Source organism: Zonotrichia leucophrys, chromosome Z (genome assembly GCF_028769735.1).
Source record: "Zonotrichia leucophrys gambelii isolate GWCS_2022_RI chromosome Z, RI_Zleu_2.0, whole genome shotgun sequence".
In the NCBI taxonomy this organism is placed as follows: domain Eukaryota; kingdom Metazoa; phylum Chordata; class Aves; order Passeriformes; family Passerellidae; genus Zonotrichia; species Zonotrichia leucophrys.
The window spans coordinates 11,815,254-11,834,168 of record NC_088200.1 but is presented as its reverse complement, the minus strand read 5'-3'; the positions used below and the strand labels follow the sequence as shown (position 1 = coordinate 11,834,168).

General features: G+C 35.0%; 1 protein-coding gene across 2 annotated transcripts in view; it reads right to left on the bottom strand.

Annotated features, from left to right (window-relative positions):
• LOC135459281 (nipped-B-like protein) overlaps positions 1-18,915 on the bottom strand; it is a 154,705-nt gene that overhangs the window by 70,390 nt on the left and 65,400 nt on the right. For both annotated transcript variants that reach the window (XM_064735066.1, XM_064735065.1), the window contains exons 8-9: positions 18,007-18,100; positions 7,984-8,616 (exon numbers count right to left, since the gene is read on the bottom strand). In XM_064735066.1, the coding sequence (XP_064591136.1) occupies positions 7,984-8,616; positions 18,007-18,100 (727 nt within the window). The remainder of the gene's footprint in view (positions 1-7,983; positions 8,617-18,006; positions 18,101-18,915) is intronic.

Below are 18,915 nucleotides of genomic sequence, written 5' to 3'. Positions count from 1 at the left end.
GGCAACAAGTCTAAATAATAACCATCAGCAGGGTTGCTAAGCTTCTTTTTAGCAGAACGGTAACACTTCCTTGTATTAATATTGTTTGGTATACTTATAAATAGACATAACAGATAAATTTTTGCTTCCCCATTTTACACCCTGCAAGGGACTCAGTGGAAGACTTCATATTCAAAATGCTCATATTTAAATGTTCTCCTCTTTGGGGACACAAAAAATATTGATTTTCTTATGTTGAATTCTAGATGAACTATTTAAATGGTAATTGAAAGTATGAATTTTGTTTTTGTAAAAGATAACTTTTAAGAGTTTTATGTCTTGAAACCTCTAACTCTTCTAATCTCTGATATCAGAGATTACTAGGATATGCTTCCATTCATTTGAAATAGCACTTATTTAATTATATCACAAGTTAACAAATTTAACTCAAATATTCTAGTCCTAATATGTTATTACGTATTGTCAAATCTCCTATTTTTAACAACATCAGAGAACAGATAGAGGCCAATTATAAGCTTATCTTATTTAAACTAGCAATCAAGATTAGATATTTTTGACAAATGACAAATAGCTAAATGTTTAAATAACAAACATGTCTACTGTCAACTGTTTCCTTTTCTTAGTTACTATTCACAGATTTCTTTGAACCTAAATGCCCTGTTCCCCCAGCTAACAGTGCTCTGTAGACCACAAGAATCTAATCTGTATACAAGGAATGTTTAAAATTACTTCAATGGTACCAATGGACAACCCATCAGTGGAGTTAGGACAAATACCCATTCTTTTCAGCTCCCTCATGTATGCACAATCCATAAGAGTTTGCTCCAATCTGACTTCCCCTCAAAGTCTTATGCCAAATGAAAAATAAAGAACTGAACAACCAACAGAATCCTTCCTTCAGCAGAAGAGATTTCCACACAACTAGTTCTTCCCCTTGAAGGAGAGATACAAGCAACACAGGACAAAGATTTCATTCTCACTACTTCCTCCCTTTCAGAAGAAATCAAGAAAGTACAGTCATGAACCTCGTACAGGAAGCTTTATAGAATGGTACATAATTCCAAAAACCTCTGAAGAGACCAGAGGTTCAGACTTTCAGCTGCTGCAGTTCAAAGAAACAGACTTGTAAGACTCAGGACAGAACCACATGCTACTCTTCAATGACCTGTTAAAAGACTTCATCAAATTTCTGGTCATTGTCCAAAAAGGAAACCCCACCAGAACAATGTCTAAACTCTTTCCGTTTAAAAAACAAAAAGGCTACAGCGATCCCTGATATGCCTTAAGGTGTAGAAGACTTCATCAAAATTAAGATTAGAAAGTTTTGACTCTGTTCTTAAATATAGCAATAATACAATTATCATAGCATCTTAGGAATTTTTCTACTTAGGGATGTCTGGTTGTTCAGACATAATCTCTGGCAATTATAGTAATACAAAAGAAATGCTACACTAGGAAATAACAAAAAAAATTGAACTACAGAAAAGTATAATCAAATATCTACATTTGTTTAGAGATTAGAAACTCCAACTTAAACTCCCTGAATTTAATATTGTTCTCACAAACCATATGACTTTATTTATGAGATAGATTTTTCAGCATAAACACTAGGTTTTACCCATGTGATTTTGCACAAAATTACAGTTTTGTAAACTCAAAATATCTGAGCAAAACCTCAAGTATACTTAGTTTGAAATACCTAGTGTAGCATTCCACAAGAAAAATGCAACACACTAACATCAGAGTGAAAACTCTTAAGCATCATGGCTAACATTATCCAATTAGATTTTAATTCATTAGTATAGACAGAAAACTTAAGAAATTATCAGTGACTTTCTCTTCTCACTTCCAGCTGTTGATTTTGTTCTGCCTTGTACTCAAAAATATCATCAATTAACTAGATTAACACTTATATTCCATGACAATGAAAAAAAATATTGTGTCTTCTTAAGTTGATGTCAGCATGAACTTAGTGAATGTGAACTACAGAAATGCTGGGCTTAAGCTCTTAATAGGGTTTATTAACTACTCGTGCCATCTCTTTATCAAGATTTAAATCCATTATAAAGAAATGTCTGTCCCAGAATGTAAGTTATTATTGGATTAATGGTATCATAAATCCTCTGATCCACAGGTACAATCAAGCGTATACATTACATGCAATTTATATTGAATTTTCTAGTCTTAGTTTACAGTGTAGGCAGAAACAAAGAAAGTTTCTTGCTAAACTGCTAAAGTTCAGTTATTTTCTACACCTTCTTACAAGAGCAGTTTTCTGCACTACCCTATGTGAATCACAACCTGGTATAAATAGAGGAATTTTGATTTCATTCTACATATGAGCACAAATAAAAATGCTATTAAATTATATGATCCTACCTTTTTTAAAAAGAAAAACATTTTTCATTTGTAAAGTACATTAATCTCTATAAAAACTGTAAAAGGAGGTAACTTTTCACAGATAGGCATAAACATTGCAATAGTTCATTGCAATTCCTCTCATAGAACGGGAATCCTTCTTCCCCTTACTTTTCTTAAAACATGTCTGAACACACAAAACCACAAAATCTGTCTTTTATAGGACCTGGAGGCTGCAAAGCTGTGTTTTCTTGGAAGAGCTATATGAGGTGCCAGTTTCATCTATTAGATCACACTACAAAATGCAGACCTAATGAAAGCTTGTATACACAAAACCCAGGATACCTAAGTCTCACATTCTCCTATACAGACAATCACTTATCTTCCACACTCTATCTCCTCACCTTCTGGTATTAATGACTGTAATCTGCAAGATTACCATACAAATCACTACTTGTAGCTCCATTTTTGAGGCAATAAGCCCCCTACAAAATATTTTTGGAAATGAATGCTAATATCCTGGTTATAATTACACATTGTCACTTCATGAAGTAACTACATAAAATTAGACATAAACAAACTATTCATTCTTAATAGTATTCTTCTATTAGTTTCCTCTTTAGGGAATTTTACGGGGGAGATGGGTAATGGGGAGAAAGGGAGAGTAGCTGGGTAAGAGCTTAAAGGTAAGAGAAAAAGGTTACTTACCTACAACTGTAGTTTTGAGAGTTTTGCTCCGGCAGATTCACACTCTTGGGATGTGTGTCTCTGCTGCTAAGGGCTTGGAACGAACCAAAAAAAGAAGAGCCCACAGCAGGCATCCAAATGCCCCCTAACTGATCCAATTATTGGAAATAAGTTATTACAGCTTCACTTCTTCCTAATTCAAAGAATCCACAGTAAGATTCCAAAGAAGTGGGTAAAATGGATCCTCAGGGGTAAAATATACAGGGAAAAACACACATATACAAGTCGGTTTGTCTCATTAAAAATTTTTTTCTAATGCTTTTAAGTTTAAAAAAATATTAGCCTCCTAATGAAATGGTTAATGATTTGATTACTCTTTCACAAATGACAGAAAACAAACTTCTGCCTTTTACAAGCAGACCTCCTCAATCTGTTAACATTGCTGTATTATACAAAAGTATCTTTGAAGAAATCTTAACTACACAGTCCTGTGTATGGAAGAGCTCAGATTAAAACATAGCAAATCTGAATAAAATAAAAAAGCTAAATCAATTTGCAAGAAAGCATCTGAAAGAGATGGGTTACTTCCTGGGATTTTATGCAATTTTCAAGGTTATCTTCCCTTTTCTGTGTCACTAAAAGACTGCAAGCTCCTTTTAGCATCAGTCTGTTAAACATTTTTGTTTCATAGTATTTGGAGGTTTAGAAAAGCATGAAAGATCTTGATGTACAAACTTTTTATCTGCAAATAAATTCTGTAACAGATCTAAATCTTGAAAAAGAAGGAGAACTTAATGTAATGTTCTAGAAAAAGTTTAGTCTAAAAGTGATGGACTAACTTTGAATTACTTAACTACATATAAAAATAAGTAACTTGTACCTGAACAGTGGCAAAGCACAACTTAATGCAAAGAACTGAGATTACCAAAATGAAATTTCTCCCCCAGTATTCCCATCTCTCAAAAGAAAAAAAGATGCCTGAGAACAACAGAAATTCCTGGGACAATTTTTAAAACTTAATAGGATTTCCTGCAGTCAACTTCAGAACGTGAACAAAGCAAAATGTCAGTTAAGGGAACAAAACTGGTTCAGAATATAGACCCCTAGTCGTTTCAAAAGTCTTCAACTGCACCAAGTAGTACAGGAAGTGTGACAGTACTGGCAGTAGTTAGAAAAGAAGGTTAGAATTAAGTTTCAGTACCTTTCTGAAGAAATTATATAATCAAAATATCACAATGTAACCAGAGGGCAGTTTACCAGTCAATCCTTACGGAAAAAGTCAATCCACTTCTCTAAAATCCCTTTTGAATCACTTTTTTTCTAACTCAGATAATCTGAGTCTTGACAAGTAATAGCTAGATCTATCTGTAATAGTACAGATTCTTTCAAAAGAGAAGATATGATCTAGTATTGATTAACATATTTTATCTGATGAGGATATAGAGGTCATTGTGAGGGAAGAAATGGAAACTGAAGACCTGAGTTATGCCATGCTCCATGGACTACTTAGCACTACCGAAGCTATTAAATATAAGAGATGTATTAAAACGCAACTTTTGGTGCCAAATGTCTAGATCTTCAAAATCTCCTTTCACTGACAGACACAGAAAAATTACTTGTTAAGTTAATCAATAGAGAGATTTTCTTAAGGATAGAGTAAAAAGAGGAGACGAACTCCTGCCCTTCCACACAGAGAACAAGGATGAAACCAACTTGTTATTGTTAAACTTCACACTTCTCTATCATGATCTATGAAGAGGACACACTCCAAGAGCCAAGCAGCCAAAAAGGATAGAATTATAAAAACATAGCTACAAAAAGCACTTGGATATGAGGAAGGAAGTCTATATTATAAAATCACTCCTTACACATATCTGACACCCAGTAGCTCAAATCTGTCAGATTTTGGATTAGTGATTTTTGCACTAAAGATTCCTTTTCATAAAACAAAAGCATGAAAATCAGATTTCAGAAAGACAAGCTGCTTTTCAAAGAAGGTGCTTCTGCAAACCCCTGTGTTATCTCCTCTTCTGAAACTCAGACTGCTTCCCACTTTGAGAGATTTTGTTTGGTGGAAGCTAAATATTTTAACAGCTTTATTAGAAACAATGATTTGTTACAGAAAGTAATATAAGTACCACAAGGCTCCAATCCCCATTTACCACCATTATCAAATATAATAAAAGGACCTCAGCATTCAAAAAAACCCCAGACCTCACCATTGCCATAGACAAGCTGTATAACTTTTAGCAAGAATGTCCCCCCAAAATCTCTGCTGCTTTTCTGAAATAAACCCTTCCACACTACTGGTTATTAACCTTGGAAGAACATGTCCTTTGCAACCAAACCCTTACTGTTAAAAAGAAAGCACTTGAAAACCTGTGATGGAGTACAGAACTGTGGAAATTTCATGTCTAAAATAAAGGACAGAAGAGACCACTAATCTACTACCAAAACTGTTGAGTACCACTTTACTGAAAGTAATTTATGGAAAACGGTGTGAGTATACACAGAAAACACAGTACGGCTGTAATGTGCATTCCCATGCCTCTGTTACAAAAGCAGCAAAGACGCTTTCATGCATGTTTTAGTATGCGCTAGCATTTTGAGTAAGCTCTCTAAAGGGATGCTTGCTATTGTAAAGCATCAGCTGGCTCTATGCACTCCCACTCTAACTACACGGAGCACTTGCTACATCCACACACTCCTCCTGACATAATGTGATCTGAAGTTACAGTACATGTACAAAAAGGCACAAATGCCAGGATTTTGTATAAATACACTATGCAGCTTTGCAGAAATGAATTACATATTTAGAAGCTATTGAATATGTTTCTAGCAGACATATTCCTATAGGAACAACAGAGGATGCTTCCTCTTGCAGCCTCACAAAACAAACAGCTCTAACTAGAACAATCCCAGAGTATATCAGATTCTAGACACAGCATAAATTTAGAAGCAATGGCAAAAGCATTACCAAAAAAAAATAAGAACTACATATCTCCAAGGTAGCATCTTCAGGAAATCTGTTCCAAGAATGCTAAAAATCTTTCTACTAAAGACTATGCAGCTATGGCTGAAACCTCAAGTGCCAGAGTGAAAAAGTGAAAAGTGCTGCTGTCTATCATAGGGGCAACTTAGCACAAGTGAATAAATAGTGATAATCTGTCCCAGTATAGGGCAGCAACTCTTGTACCTGATTTATAGCAATTGTAGGAGGTCAGGGAGATCTGAGACCCATCAGAGAACACAAGTAAGGGAAACCATAAGGTCAGAATCTGTATTTGGGAAGATGGTTATTGACCAGAGGTGAACAGGAAAGGTCACAGTCCATAAAAATCCCTCCTTTCCCCAAAACAAACAAATCAAGGCTCTGATCATGGATGTGTAATTCTCATAAACAAACTTTACCACTAATGGTCAACATTTTCTGAAAGCCAGAAAAACAAAACAAAACAGAAAGTTAATTTTAGTTTTGATCAAAGTGTTTGAAAGCTGCTGCATTTTTTCAGCTGCTTCTCAGGCAAAACATGGTAGAGATCCTACTTTAAATATGTGGACATAAATGTAGCTTTTGAACTATTAGGCTACAAACCACACGCTCTCCAACGATAAATTTAAAATTAATGGAAGAGATTTAAGCAAATGAACAAATTCCCCATCTCATTAAATGAAAGGCAGTAGAGATCAGTAGAGATCTCTTTTGCAGTGAGCACACCTTTTCTCCTTATATTCATAAATAGTTTTTGCTAAAAAAAAATTATTTAATTACCGAATTAGAAATACTTAGAAGTCACACCTTTTAGTATTGCAACCATGTTTACAAACACTCATACACACACACACACAACAGACACACACACACACACAGACAAACTCACTCTTTCCTTTCACCACTCAGGCATCACTAAAAATAGTGAAAAACCACTTTGAATAGGGAGAAAATCTGCACCCTTTCTGATGTTAAAGACCCAAACTGTAAGAAAATTCATTCCATGCAAGTTTGTCTACATGGGCCATTTTCACCTATGAACTTCCAAAATCAGAATTTTCACCATTTTTGTTCAGAAGTTAAACATGGTGCAGAGGACGATTCTGAAAAATACTTATGGTAAATTATTACTACCTAATTCATAAACCCCATCTGAAACCAAAGACCTTCAAACCAGTTAACAACAGAAAAAGAAATGCAAAAAAATCCAAAACTGATAAATTCAACTAACTCCATTAAGACAAGAAGTGCACCTAACGAAGTGAAGATAAAACATTTCAGAGGCCCACATGGTTCTGTGCTACAGACCATAGAGATATATGGTAGTTCTCTAAAGGTTCTAATGCCTACATAATAATTAATATCCAGTTGAACAAACATTAGTAACAATATAATTGAATATATTACCCAATCATTATGCTACCTTCAAAAGAACAGAACAGATGTGATTTTAGTCTAGCATCTCCTTCACATTAAATCCAAATGGGGATATGAATAGAAATGGGATAAAACAATTTTCCTGCATTTTCTTAAATTAGGCAACATGGATTAATAATACAACTGTCAAAACTTACTATAAATTTTGATTTATGGTACTGCTGGGATTTTAGAAACTATAAACAACATTAACTGTACTTCATTCAGTCTCATGGTTAAAAGTAAGAATATTTGAGAAGAATTTCAAAACATAAGAATTTCACTTTCCATCCATTAAGACCCCAAATAAAGAATATCAGATATTCAAAGTATGCATATATGAAAGATTACAGTTCATTGTTGGAAGGGAATGGAGATGAATGTTGTAGAAGAACCTACACTGCGTAAACAGAATTGAATTATGTGACAATGACAGGAAGTTTTTTATATATATATATATATGGGGTTTATATGCATATATATATATTTATATAATATATAGTGTATATACACACACACAATCCTTTTACCTTTATCTTGCACTTCTTTTGAAAATCGCTCCCTTTCAATAGCTGATTCACGTTCTATCCGCTCAATTTCAGCCAATGCATCCAATTCTACTTCATCATATGACGTTATAGCTCCTTGTTGCGAAACCTGTTGCTGTGTCTGTACCACAGGAGTTTGAGGTTGTTTTGCAGCAACTGAAGTGTTCTGTTGTAAAACAGGCACTTGTTGTGCCTGAAGGAAAGCTGTCTGTTCGTGCTGCGGCAAACACTGAGCAGCGTTTAGTGGGCGGTTAACATCCTGTGGAGTAACGGGTGTTTTAGAAGTCTGTCCTGGGTACTGCACATTAAAAGGAATATCACCCTCTGACACACTGCTGTTTTCCAAACCAGAAAGCATATCATCCTGCTGGTCCATATCCGAAGATCTTACACGAGACAGTCTTAATGTAAGCTTAGTGGAGTCCTTGGAAGGAGAGCTAATGATATCATACATTGCAGCTTTTTCAGTCTGGTCTTTTTCATCCTTGCCTAACTTCATTTTCTTTTGTTTCTTTTGCTTTCTTTCTGGAGAATCTAACAATATGTCTGGGGGAACATCTCTAGGTGATGAATAAGGTGGAGGCTGAGATTGTTGGATTAAAGGTTGTCTTGATCCTAGAATAATAATTCAGAAAAACTGAACAGTTATGTTGTTTCATGTTTATATAAAAACACACTAAATATAACCTGCATACTTTTAATGTGTATCTCTACATATAACTGTGTTCACAAAAGGTCTAAATAAGATTGGTAGGAAGCACATCATTGCTAGATCAAGATGCAATCTAGATAGTTGCAGTGTATTTTCTAGGAATTTTAGCTATCCACTGCAAGTAGAGAAGGGATCATTTCAGAGAAGATGGAACAAAAAAAACCCACCACCAAAAAAGAATAAATAAAAATAGTACCTAAGGTTCAGAATATCAGCTATTAGGAAATGATCAACAAAAGCAAGTTGACGGCAGAAAAAAGGAAAGATCAAAAAGATTCTTATTAAGGTCCAGTGATGAAGATTTAATCATCAGTATATAGGCACAAGACATTTCAGCCACACATTTTTGATTTAAAAAACCCTCCAAACAAAACCAAAACATACACAATCTCCTTAATTCTGACAGTTATTTTAATTTTTTAGAATTTTCTTTATTTTTTTTTTATTTTATATTAGGTAAATTTATTCCAACCTCCCCTACTCATTACTATCCAGGAAACACTAATTATCTAAAGGTATCTTTGTACCATTTCCTGCCTTATCTCCCTTCCTTTTTTGTTTAATGTATGAATTTTTGCTTCTGTATGAATTTTTGCTTCTTTCCCCAGGATTTGAGGATACCTACAGAAATTTTAAAGAGGACACTTCTAATTAAATAATTTCTCCAATCAATTACATTTGAAGTTCTAATTCCTCTAATGAATCAGCTTCCTGTAACTGTTAGCCTAGAAAAAGAAGTCTGAAAAACAGAGAAGCTTTTCAACCTGTCCCAATTATAATTTTGAGCTATAGTTTTGGCTTAGAAGGGAATACTGTGCAAAGTGGGGAAGACACACAGACTCCTCTTCTTAAAGCAACCATTCAGATTCCATTCATCCATTGGGAAATACTGATCTTCAGAAACTTCAGTGACTGATATTAATATTAGTCATTCTGGTCAGGTCATCAAAGGTCAGCACTTCTAACAAGAAGAAAAAATTAAGTGGAATCCAGGTCTTGCGTGCTTCATTCAAGAAACACCACTAAAGAAGAAAGCAGCTTTATTCAGCAGCTTAAACTTCTACTCAAAATTTTTGAAAGTGTTAAAAATCATTAAACAATGTACCAAACCATAGGTGAAAAAATGGAATGGTTATTTCTGTTGAAGCTTCAATTTACATGAAACATGTGCTTTTACTGATGGCCTCTTTGCACAGACTGCTATGCTTTCGTCTCCCTAGACCATTCTGTGAAAGTGCCACAATTTCTGTATGCAGCGAGCAGGGTACCACATGGCTTATCTTAAGGGTTTATCTTAACCCTTCTTGGCCCTCAGCAACAAATCCATATTCTGTCAATAACACCCACAAAGTTGGGAAGCTCTGTTTTGACTCATCCCAATTTTCAAAACAGTTCTATTACTCTACTTCCCTTTCTCAAATCAGATACCACACCCAACCACCAGTACCAAAGTTCTCACTACACCCTAAGAAGATTTCTCCCTTGTTTTTCAACAGATTCCTATTCTCGTTATGCTCCTCCCCACAACTACCATTTCTTTGGGTAATTTGAAATATTGAATGTAATGTGTAGCAGGAATCCTTAGCTACTAATTTCTTTTATGGTAATGACTACCACTCAGGAAGCTGCAGGATATTTCTACAAATAGCAGAGGCAACTCAGAACTTTTCAATGAGATATTACAGACATCTAATCTTGATTTCTCCCTTAAATGAATAATTTTGAAGTTGCAACAATGGAACACTTACTATTTTTCATAGTTACACATCTAAACACAGGGGACAGACTTTATTCTCTCTTGTCCTAACTTTCTAGATAAATATGACAATATCTGATTTGGCATTACTTGGCATTTCTCATGTTGAAAAGTAAGACTGCAGCAACGGATAAAGTAGCTCTTTTTATCTTTGAATAGACTTGAGGAGGCCAGAAGGATTTCACTGCATTCCATTGAACAGTCTTAGAATCCAGTAAATGAAGAAACCAAAGTAAAGTTTTGCCTCTCCTAGGCAGCACTACGAATAAGTATTTGAAAATATCTTCCTCCTAAAGGAAATTCTTGCAATGTTTTGATTGTAAGGCCTATAAGCTGCATTTTAAAACAACATGTTCCAGCAATAACTTCACATATTTCTGAGATGTTTAATGATGGTTAAGCCTCTGACAACAAGGCTCAGAAGCTACAATGCCTATGTATGGAGGTGAAAAAAACCGAAAAATATGAAGCATTCTAGAACAGTTTCACCCTACCACAAACCTTAGCAGTTTTGAACAGATATCACACAATGGACACACAGCACATTCTGAGACTTCAGCAGGACCAAGGCAGTGATTGCTCCCCTGTACTCAGCACTGGTGAAGACACATCTGGAATGGTTCGATCAGTTCTGGACCCCTCACTACAAGAAAGACACTGAGGTGCTGGAGCATGACCAGAGAGGGGGAAGACAGCTGGAGCACAAGTCCAGCAAGGAGTGGCTGAGGGATCTGGGGGTCTTTATCCTAGAAAAAAGGAGGTTCAGGGAGACTTTATCACTCTCTACAACCACCTGAAAGGATGTTGTGGCCAGGTGGAGGATCAGTCTATTTTCCCAGGCAACTAGAAGAAAAAGCCTCAAACTGCACTAGAGGAGATTCAGGCTGGACATCAGGAAGAATTTCTTCACTGAAAGGATGGGTAGACATTGGAATGGGTTGACCAGGGAGGTGGGCTGTCACCATTTCTGGAGGTGTTCAAGAAATGACTGGACATGGCACGGGGTGCTAGGGTTTAGTTGACATACGATGGTTTTTCTTTGAAGGTTGGAACAGATCATCTTGGACATCTTTTCAACCTCAATAATTCTATGAAAACTATAGCCATTATACAGAGGGAGTTTTGCCTATTAATGGTGGAGTCAGTCTGGAGTATTTCCTATGGGAGAAGTCTTGGGCCATTATATGTCTAAGAATAAGGATCTTTACCAAGACTAGACAACAGAAAAAAAAAAAGCCAAAACTTAAATAATACACAGACAGTTACAATGATTTTGCTAAACCAGTTGAGATTCCAAGATTGACAAGGTTTGACAATTCATTGACAATCATTTCTACAAAATGCTGTCAATGAAGTAAATAATACATAAATCTTCAGAAACTATCTTTTGGAAATAACCAAATTTCTTATTTTAGAATAAAGAAATATTTAGACAATTTTTGAGTCTAAATCTAGGGCTGGGCAGTAATTCAGGAGAAAAATAAATCTTCTTTCTGTAGCTGATTTTCCACAGATAGTATCATTAAAAGAACTTTGTGCATGCTCTCTTTATATAGCAGGCAAGTTAAAAGGAGGTTCTCCCCTGATTCAGGAGGGTCACTGTACTGTTACTAACCTGCAAATATTAAGAGTCAACCAGATAACACCAAATATAGCTGAGAAGCAGGTACCATCATAGGAAATGAGGTCTCTACAGACAACAAACACAACCATCAACAATACCTCTCTAGTCTTTCAGCAACAGTCATTCTGACCACCCATTATAAACCTAGGGCTGGTTCTCTACATTTCTTAGCTCTTCTATTGGTTCCTAGTAGTAGATGGCACTAAGCATGGAAGAAGTTTTATTAACTGCTATAGCAATTTGCAAACAATTTTTTCTGTGATTCTTGAACCATATCTTCTCAAATCCTATATAATGCAATCAACTGTGAAAATAATTAAATTACATTGACAGAGACTTAGTCATCTTTAAAATGTGAAGTTTTGAATTCACTTCTGGTTTGCTCACCCTAGCTCTACTTGCTCATTGTGTATCACTAGCTTGGACAGCAAACAAAGAAACTTCTGTCCAGGAGACTGCACATATCACTGACATCTCCAACTTATGGTTTTTTCTGTATTTCCTAATCACACCACAATACTCACAACTTCTTTAAGTTTTCATGATACCTCCTCTGATGATCTCTAAGCCTCTTCACATCACTTGCCTTTCAAAGATGATGCAGCAAAGCCACACCACTGATCACACTCTCTTCTGTTGTGATCCACATGGTTTAAAAGCATTTACTAGGGTTATCAGGAAGTTAGAACTCACATGCTTTTCAGTATTAAAAAATTATTATCTTTATACTTGTACAATAACAAGTTCCAAAGGGTCCCATGAAACAGTACCTCATTATTCCTTTAACTCCATTGTAAGCAAAGGTTCTCAGATGTTGACAAAAGCCTTTCAACCATCCTACATCCTGTTTCGCTAGAAGTGTCATTCTCTAAGCATGAAAGCTGGAAAAACTTCTAGAGAACAAATGAAGACTAATATTTAAGATTTGGTTCGTAGCACATTGGAGAAAAACTTCAAGAATGTTCAAGCGCTTTTTGAAATCCATAGGAAAGTGATCTTCTACACTCCTAACATGATTTAAATAGGTACCAAATTGGTGTATAAACCAAAACACAATATTCCAGACATTTTACTGGAAAAGCCTTTGAGAAGAGAGGCTTTAAGAAATGTTTATGTGCTGCATGTGAATTAAGATTTTACATATGAGTAATTACACTGTAAACAAGTTCCTGAGGGCAGAAGTTGGGGAAGTGAGGAGAAGTATTCACATTGTCACAATGATACATGTCTGTTGGAAAACCTAGGAATTTTGTGATTATAGAACCTAAGGAACACACTATTGCCAACAGATTTCAAGAGACGGCAGTTAAAACGTGCAAATGAAGTGTGTCTTTTTTTTTCTTTTTATCCTTACTTACTTAATGATCTCACTTACCACCTTCACATAACATAGGAGTTTTCATAAAAATTCATCATAAAAAATTTCACACAAATTCACCCTGAAACTCTGGCTAAAGCAGTCTCAAAATTGGTAATAATCACTTTGAGAATTTGTGCCTCCAGTGGACTCAAAAAGAGAAGAACAATTCCTTCAAAAAGATGGCAAAAGCCATCATGGGTAGGCACCCAGAGTATAACACACAGTCAGTATGATTTAACTACACATGAGAACAATTCTTCTGTAAGAACTGAGATAATGAAGAAATGGTATTCCAAAGGAATTTGTTAAGAATAAGTATGATCAAATATTGAAGAGATTTAAGTGCCATATCTGGACTCTAGCATGGCTTTCTATATAGCTTCTCATAATAATTTCACTAACAAGCTGAAGAGTGTTAATCTACTGTAATCTAGACAAAAATTTGTTGATTATTGTAAACGCTGTTGTGAAGCTATGTTCACACAAATTTAATTTCTCTTAATAAAAATTAGTGAGTATAGGTAAACAAGTGCAGCTTTCCAGAGCACTGTCATAACAATGGTTTAAAATATTTGTCATTAATATCTTCTCACGTAAAAGAATTAGAAACTATTTTATTAATCTAAATATCATTACTGCTTTTAACTTTTTAAGAGGCCAACCCCTGCTTTTAAAAATAGAATAAAAAGTTTTCTTGACTATTTTGAATAACTTTCTGAAACAAAACAAATTGTGACAAGAAGCACAAACTTCTTTTTTTATCTGTGAATTGCAAACCTTCATAAGAGGAAGATAGAAAAGCTCTATAGAAATACAGTAGTATGCTTAAAACAACTTACAGTATAAATCTGAGCTATCAGCAAAGAGCAGCTATACTCCCATATACAACAGTAGTATCACACAAAGTAGTCTTCAGTACTTTCCTGACAATTCATGCAAATCTTCAAATAGAGATGTATCTGTGACTTAGGACAGTAGAACATGAAGACATATGCAGACCAATTAAAAGTCAGTTAAAAACATCAAAGACAACTGGAAGCTCAGAAATGATGATTTATGTAAAGGTAAAGAAACTGTGCTGTTCAGTTGGTAGATTAGATTAGTGAAAGACATGATAATGTTCTTTGATATGCAAATGTCTGATGTAAAAAAAAAGGACGCGTTCTGTTTTTCTTTGTCCATTGGAAAGAAGTAATGGAGCATCATGACTAACTGCAACAAAAATTATTCAGGTTAAGCCTTAAGAGCTTTCTGACACTAAGAATTTGAATAACTTCTATGGCAAAGCCAAGGAAACTCTATTACTGCCATTTTAAAATATATGGAAGTTACTGAGAGTAGTATTGCTACAGCTCAGCCAACATGAGTGTAAAAAGATGGCAAGACCTCAAATCCTTTCCTACAGCTTTTTCTAAAATCCTAGAATCTTCCCCTGGAAACTTTACTAGAGGAATTTTGCATTAGATACAAAGAAAATGCTACTTATTTTGATTAGCAGACAACAATGACACTTATTTTCAAAGAGCATAACTTAATTTAAAATTCAAACCTAAAGGGATAGCATATAAGAGACAAAGAACATACATTTGAGAAGTTTTTAGGGACAGATTGTATTCACTTTCCATATCCTCTTCCAATAGTTTTCAGAGAAGAGTCCCACCACTCTACCCAGAGTTTGAAATGCCTCATGAAAAACTCAAGCTTTGGCTGCTCTACCTGAGAATGGGAGTATTCAGAGCCTCCCTGCATAAAAAAATTTAGACTTGAAGGAAGAAACAGGAATGAATGTTTATTTTGGTACTATTAAAAAAAAAAAAACTTAAATAAAGTTCTTCTGCCATTCTTTTGAAAGAGAGAAAGGAAGGTGGCATTTTTTCTTCACAAGTAGCATTGAAGAGAGAGTACTGAAGTCTACACTATAGATTTGAGAAGATCTCTAATTCTTCTTATCTATTCTATATTCAGAGATCAAATGTAGTGCAATCTGACTGGTGAAATTCCATAAAGTCCTAAGAAAAGAGATGGGATTTTTCCAAATTATTCAGAAAATAATTGAATATTCATTAACAATTTCTAGAAGGAATACAACATATTTGTGAAAAAGAGTGCAAAATTACATAATTTTGTAAGAGTTGTTGCTAGTCCTTACAGATGTTTTCCTAAGGATTTAGACAACAGTGTGGAAACAGGACTGGAAATTATATGAACACACCTCTTCGTAAAGCAGCGGACTAAAAACATTATGGAAGCCTTTCCTTTATCCAACTCTTTAGAGATTTCCTCAAGAAAAAATTAAGAATTAAAATAAAATGTGAGGTTGCATAGCACTAGGAAAGTAGAGCAAATGGATAAAATATTCAGATAAGTAATCAATCTTCAGTAATGGAATCCAGGGGATATTTCATGAGGTCAACAAGAGGAAAACACTCCATGATACTCCATACTCTATTCACAGAATGAGTTCTTAAAAAGTCATCCACTGGCAAGGTGACAAATTGAAAAGGGAGGCATTATGATGTTTCCATAGCTAAAACTAAAAAAAATTTGGATTAAACTTCAGCTGCTCTTGTACCTTTAGTGAAGCAGAAGTGAACAAAGACAGTGAAATTTTACTCCACTGACTAAATTAACAACCACCCAAACCACAAAAGTAAGTCCTGTCATCTCTCAAATACTGGCCTATGCTGCAAACAAAACTTCTTCCTCATTTAGATTCTGTCACATAGACAGCTACATTCAGTGTGAAGGTAATTCAAGACTGTGCAATCATGGTCTCCATTTCTCCAGAAGTCTTGTAACCTTTGGTAAATGTCTCAAACCTCTATGTTCTATGAGAAAGCTCTGGCATTATAACAACCTTCCTGATATCTCCCTCTGATTATGATTAGTTACACCTTTTGCCATTCTTCTTGTCCTTCCAGACAAATGGTAAGTATTTTGTACATTTTTCTTTATCAAGGTTTGTGACCTGCTAACCAAACTTTCAGGGACTAATAAGAGAGCAACAAAAAGCTCAGCATAAATACTTTTATTCATCCCAACTTTCACTACAAATCATAGGCCAAAAATTTCCTGTAGAGGATCCCATGTTCTTAATAACACTGAAATTATTTACAACTCTTCCATGCATTTCTAAAATACTAGATGGAGCACCAAGAATTGTTTCTCTCAATCAGGGATCATAAATGTCTTAATGATGACAAAATGTCAACACCATTAGAAGCAGTATTTGAGTTGTGCAATTTATCAAAGGCAAAAGTAAAGTCAACATAGAGATAAATCAGAAAGATCTTGCAGTTTAAATGCTAATGCTGAAACATTACAATCTGAACTATACAATCAGTCTGTTTTCAGAAATAGTCTTGAAAAACTATCCCTTCAAAACTGGGTTCTGAGACAGCCAATTGAAACAGCAGCAACTTAAACAAAAAAAAAATCAAATATTGTCTGACTGAGTGGTAATCACATATATGAGTGGGCTAACTTAGATCCACAACCTTGTCAAACCTACAAACTTGACAAAGAATGAAAAATCACCACATTTACACGAGTCTTATGGGAAGTCCTTTAGAACAAGACGTCCTGAAATACTGAAGCTCCTGGCATACACATACTTCTCACTTGCCACCTGAACCACAGGATAATTCAGTTAGGAAGGGACCTCAGGAGATGTTTAGTTCATCCTCATGCTCAAAGCAGGGTAAGGCAGGGACACATTATGTCAGGCTTTATCCAACCTGACTCTGAAAACCCCCAAAGACAGAAAATTCACAGATTCTATGGGCATCCCTTTCCACTACTTGACTGTCCTGATAGTGAAAAAGTTTTTCCTTAGACCTAGTTAGAACCCTTATTTAAATTTAAGTTCATTGTATTTCATCCTTCTTCCAAAGCAGTGAAAAGACTGATTCAGATCTCCCTGATAATCTCCTGGCAACCTCTTTCAATTACTGCCCTGTAAATGTACAATCACTGAAAAAGAAAATTAACAAGGATATGTCCCAACTCCTACCTTACCAAGTGGATTTTAGTATAAAGAATTATTTTTTTCTGTTTCCTCTCAACTGACAGACAGTTCACCCTAAATCTCTCCACAGCCAAGGTTTTCAGCCTTCATTTATGCTATGTGTATTGAGTTAATTTATTTTTATATTTTTAATATTTCATTATTGTAATTAAGACAAGTGCTGCATATTAAAACACTTTTGAGCTGGTTAAGGCTTCAATACTCGTAATGCTGCCTTTAAAACTTTTCTTATGTAAAGCAACTGAATTCTTAAAAAGGATTTAATTCTCAGATTGGAAAGGATTTTAAATCCTTCTGTCCTCCATGAATGTGAGCTTTATTTTGAAGGATGATTGGTTAATTGTCAGACCATCAGAAATTTCTTCTAGATCAGGGCTCAAAATAATTTTGCACCAAAAACATAATGCCATAGTCTGTAGTACTAGTTAAATACAAAACTCAGGAGGAAAAACTGAATTCTTTGAATTCTCTAATTTCTCTGTTCTTTAAAACTGGGAAATATAAATTGACATGACTGCTAGACTACCTTTAAGGGCTCCATCACTTCCAGCTGGAGAGCAGACTGACTGTGGTGATCTCAAGGAAAAAGACGCAGCATTCCTTATTGAAGGATCGCCATCCTAAAGTGAGAATGATAAAAAAAGTTAACATATGAACATAAAGATCCGTTAAAATAAAAACTGAAATAAGTACATAAATTGATACAATGGATTGGGCCAAAAAGCACACAAGAAATACTAGAAAAAGAGTCACTTCCATGAAAATCTTTGTAATTCAGACTGCTATTAGACTATAATATAAGCAATGCTCCAATCAGACATAAAAGGAATATATAACTAGAACAGACACACACACACAAAATCTTTATGTATGTATTCTAGCTAGACAAGAACTTGTGGGTTTACACTAGGATTCCATTTAGAATTTTTTGTTGCAAGTATGAGCACATGCATGACCTATATACAGTACCATTTGAAAGAAATAGAGTATAAAATGTAGATTTTTAAAACTCTAGTTTTTACATAATCTACCCTTTAAAAATTAATCTTAATCTTAAAAGATTATCTAGAACGCTATCTGGCTCTTATAGTTTAACAATGTAACACTTGTATCTGTATCCTCAGCAGAGGGAAGCCAGGACTGAACAGAATCTCTACCAGTCCCATCACAGCAGCTGGGTTAGTCTCATGTAAAACACAGCTGGAGTGATTTTAGCTTGGAAGAGTTAAACAGGAAACCACTCAATGGCAAAATGAAGCACTTCCCCAACCTGCTCCAAAGCAATGAATAATTTCTGACAAACTTCTTCATAATATAATACTAATTGCAATGTAATTATGTCCATGCCCTACTTTTAGCAATGTAAATGAGTACTTTTTGCCCCCACACTATCCTTATGTAAAAATGCGAAACGCACTACTCCAATCTCTATTCA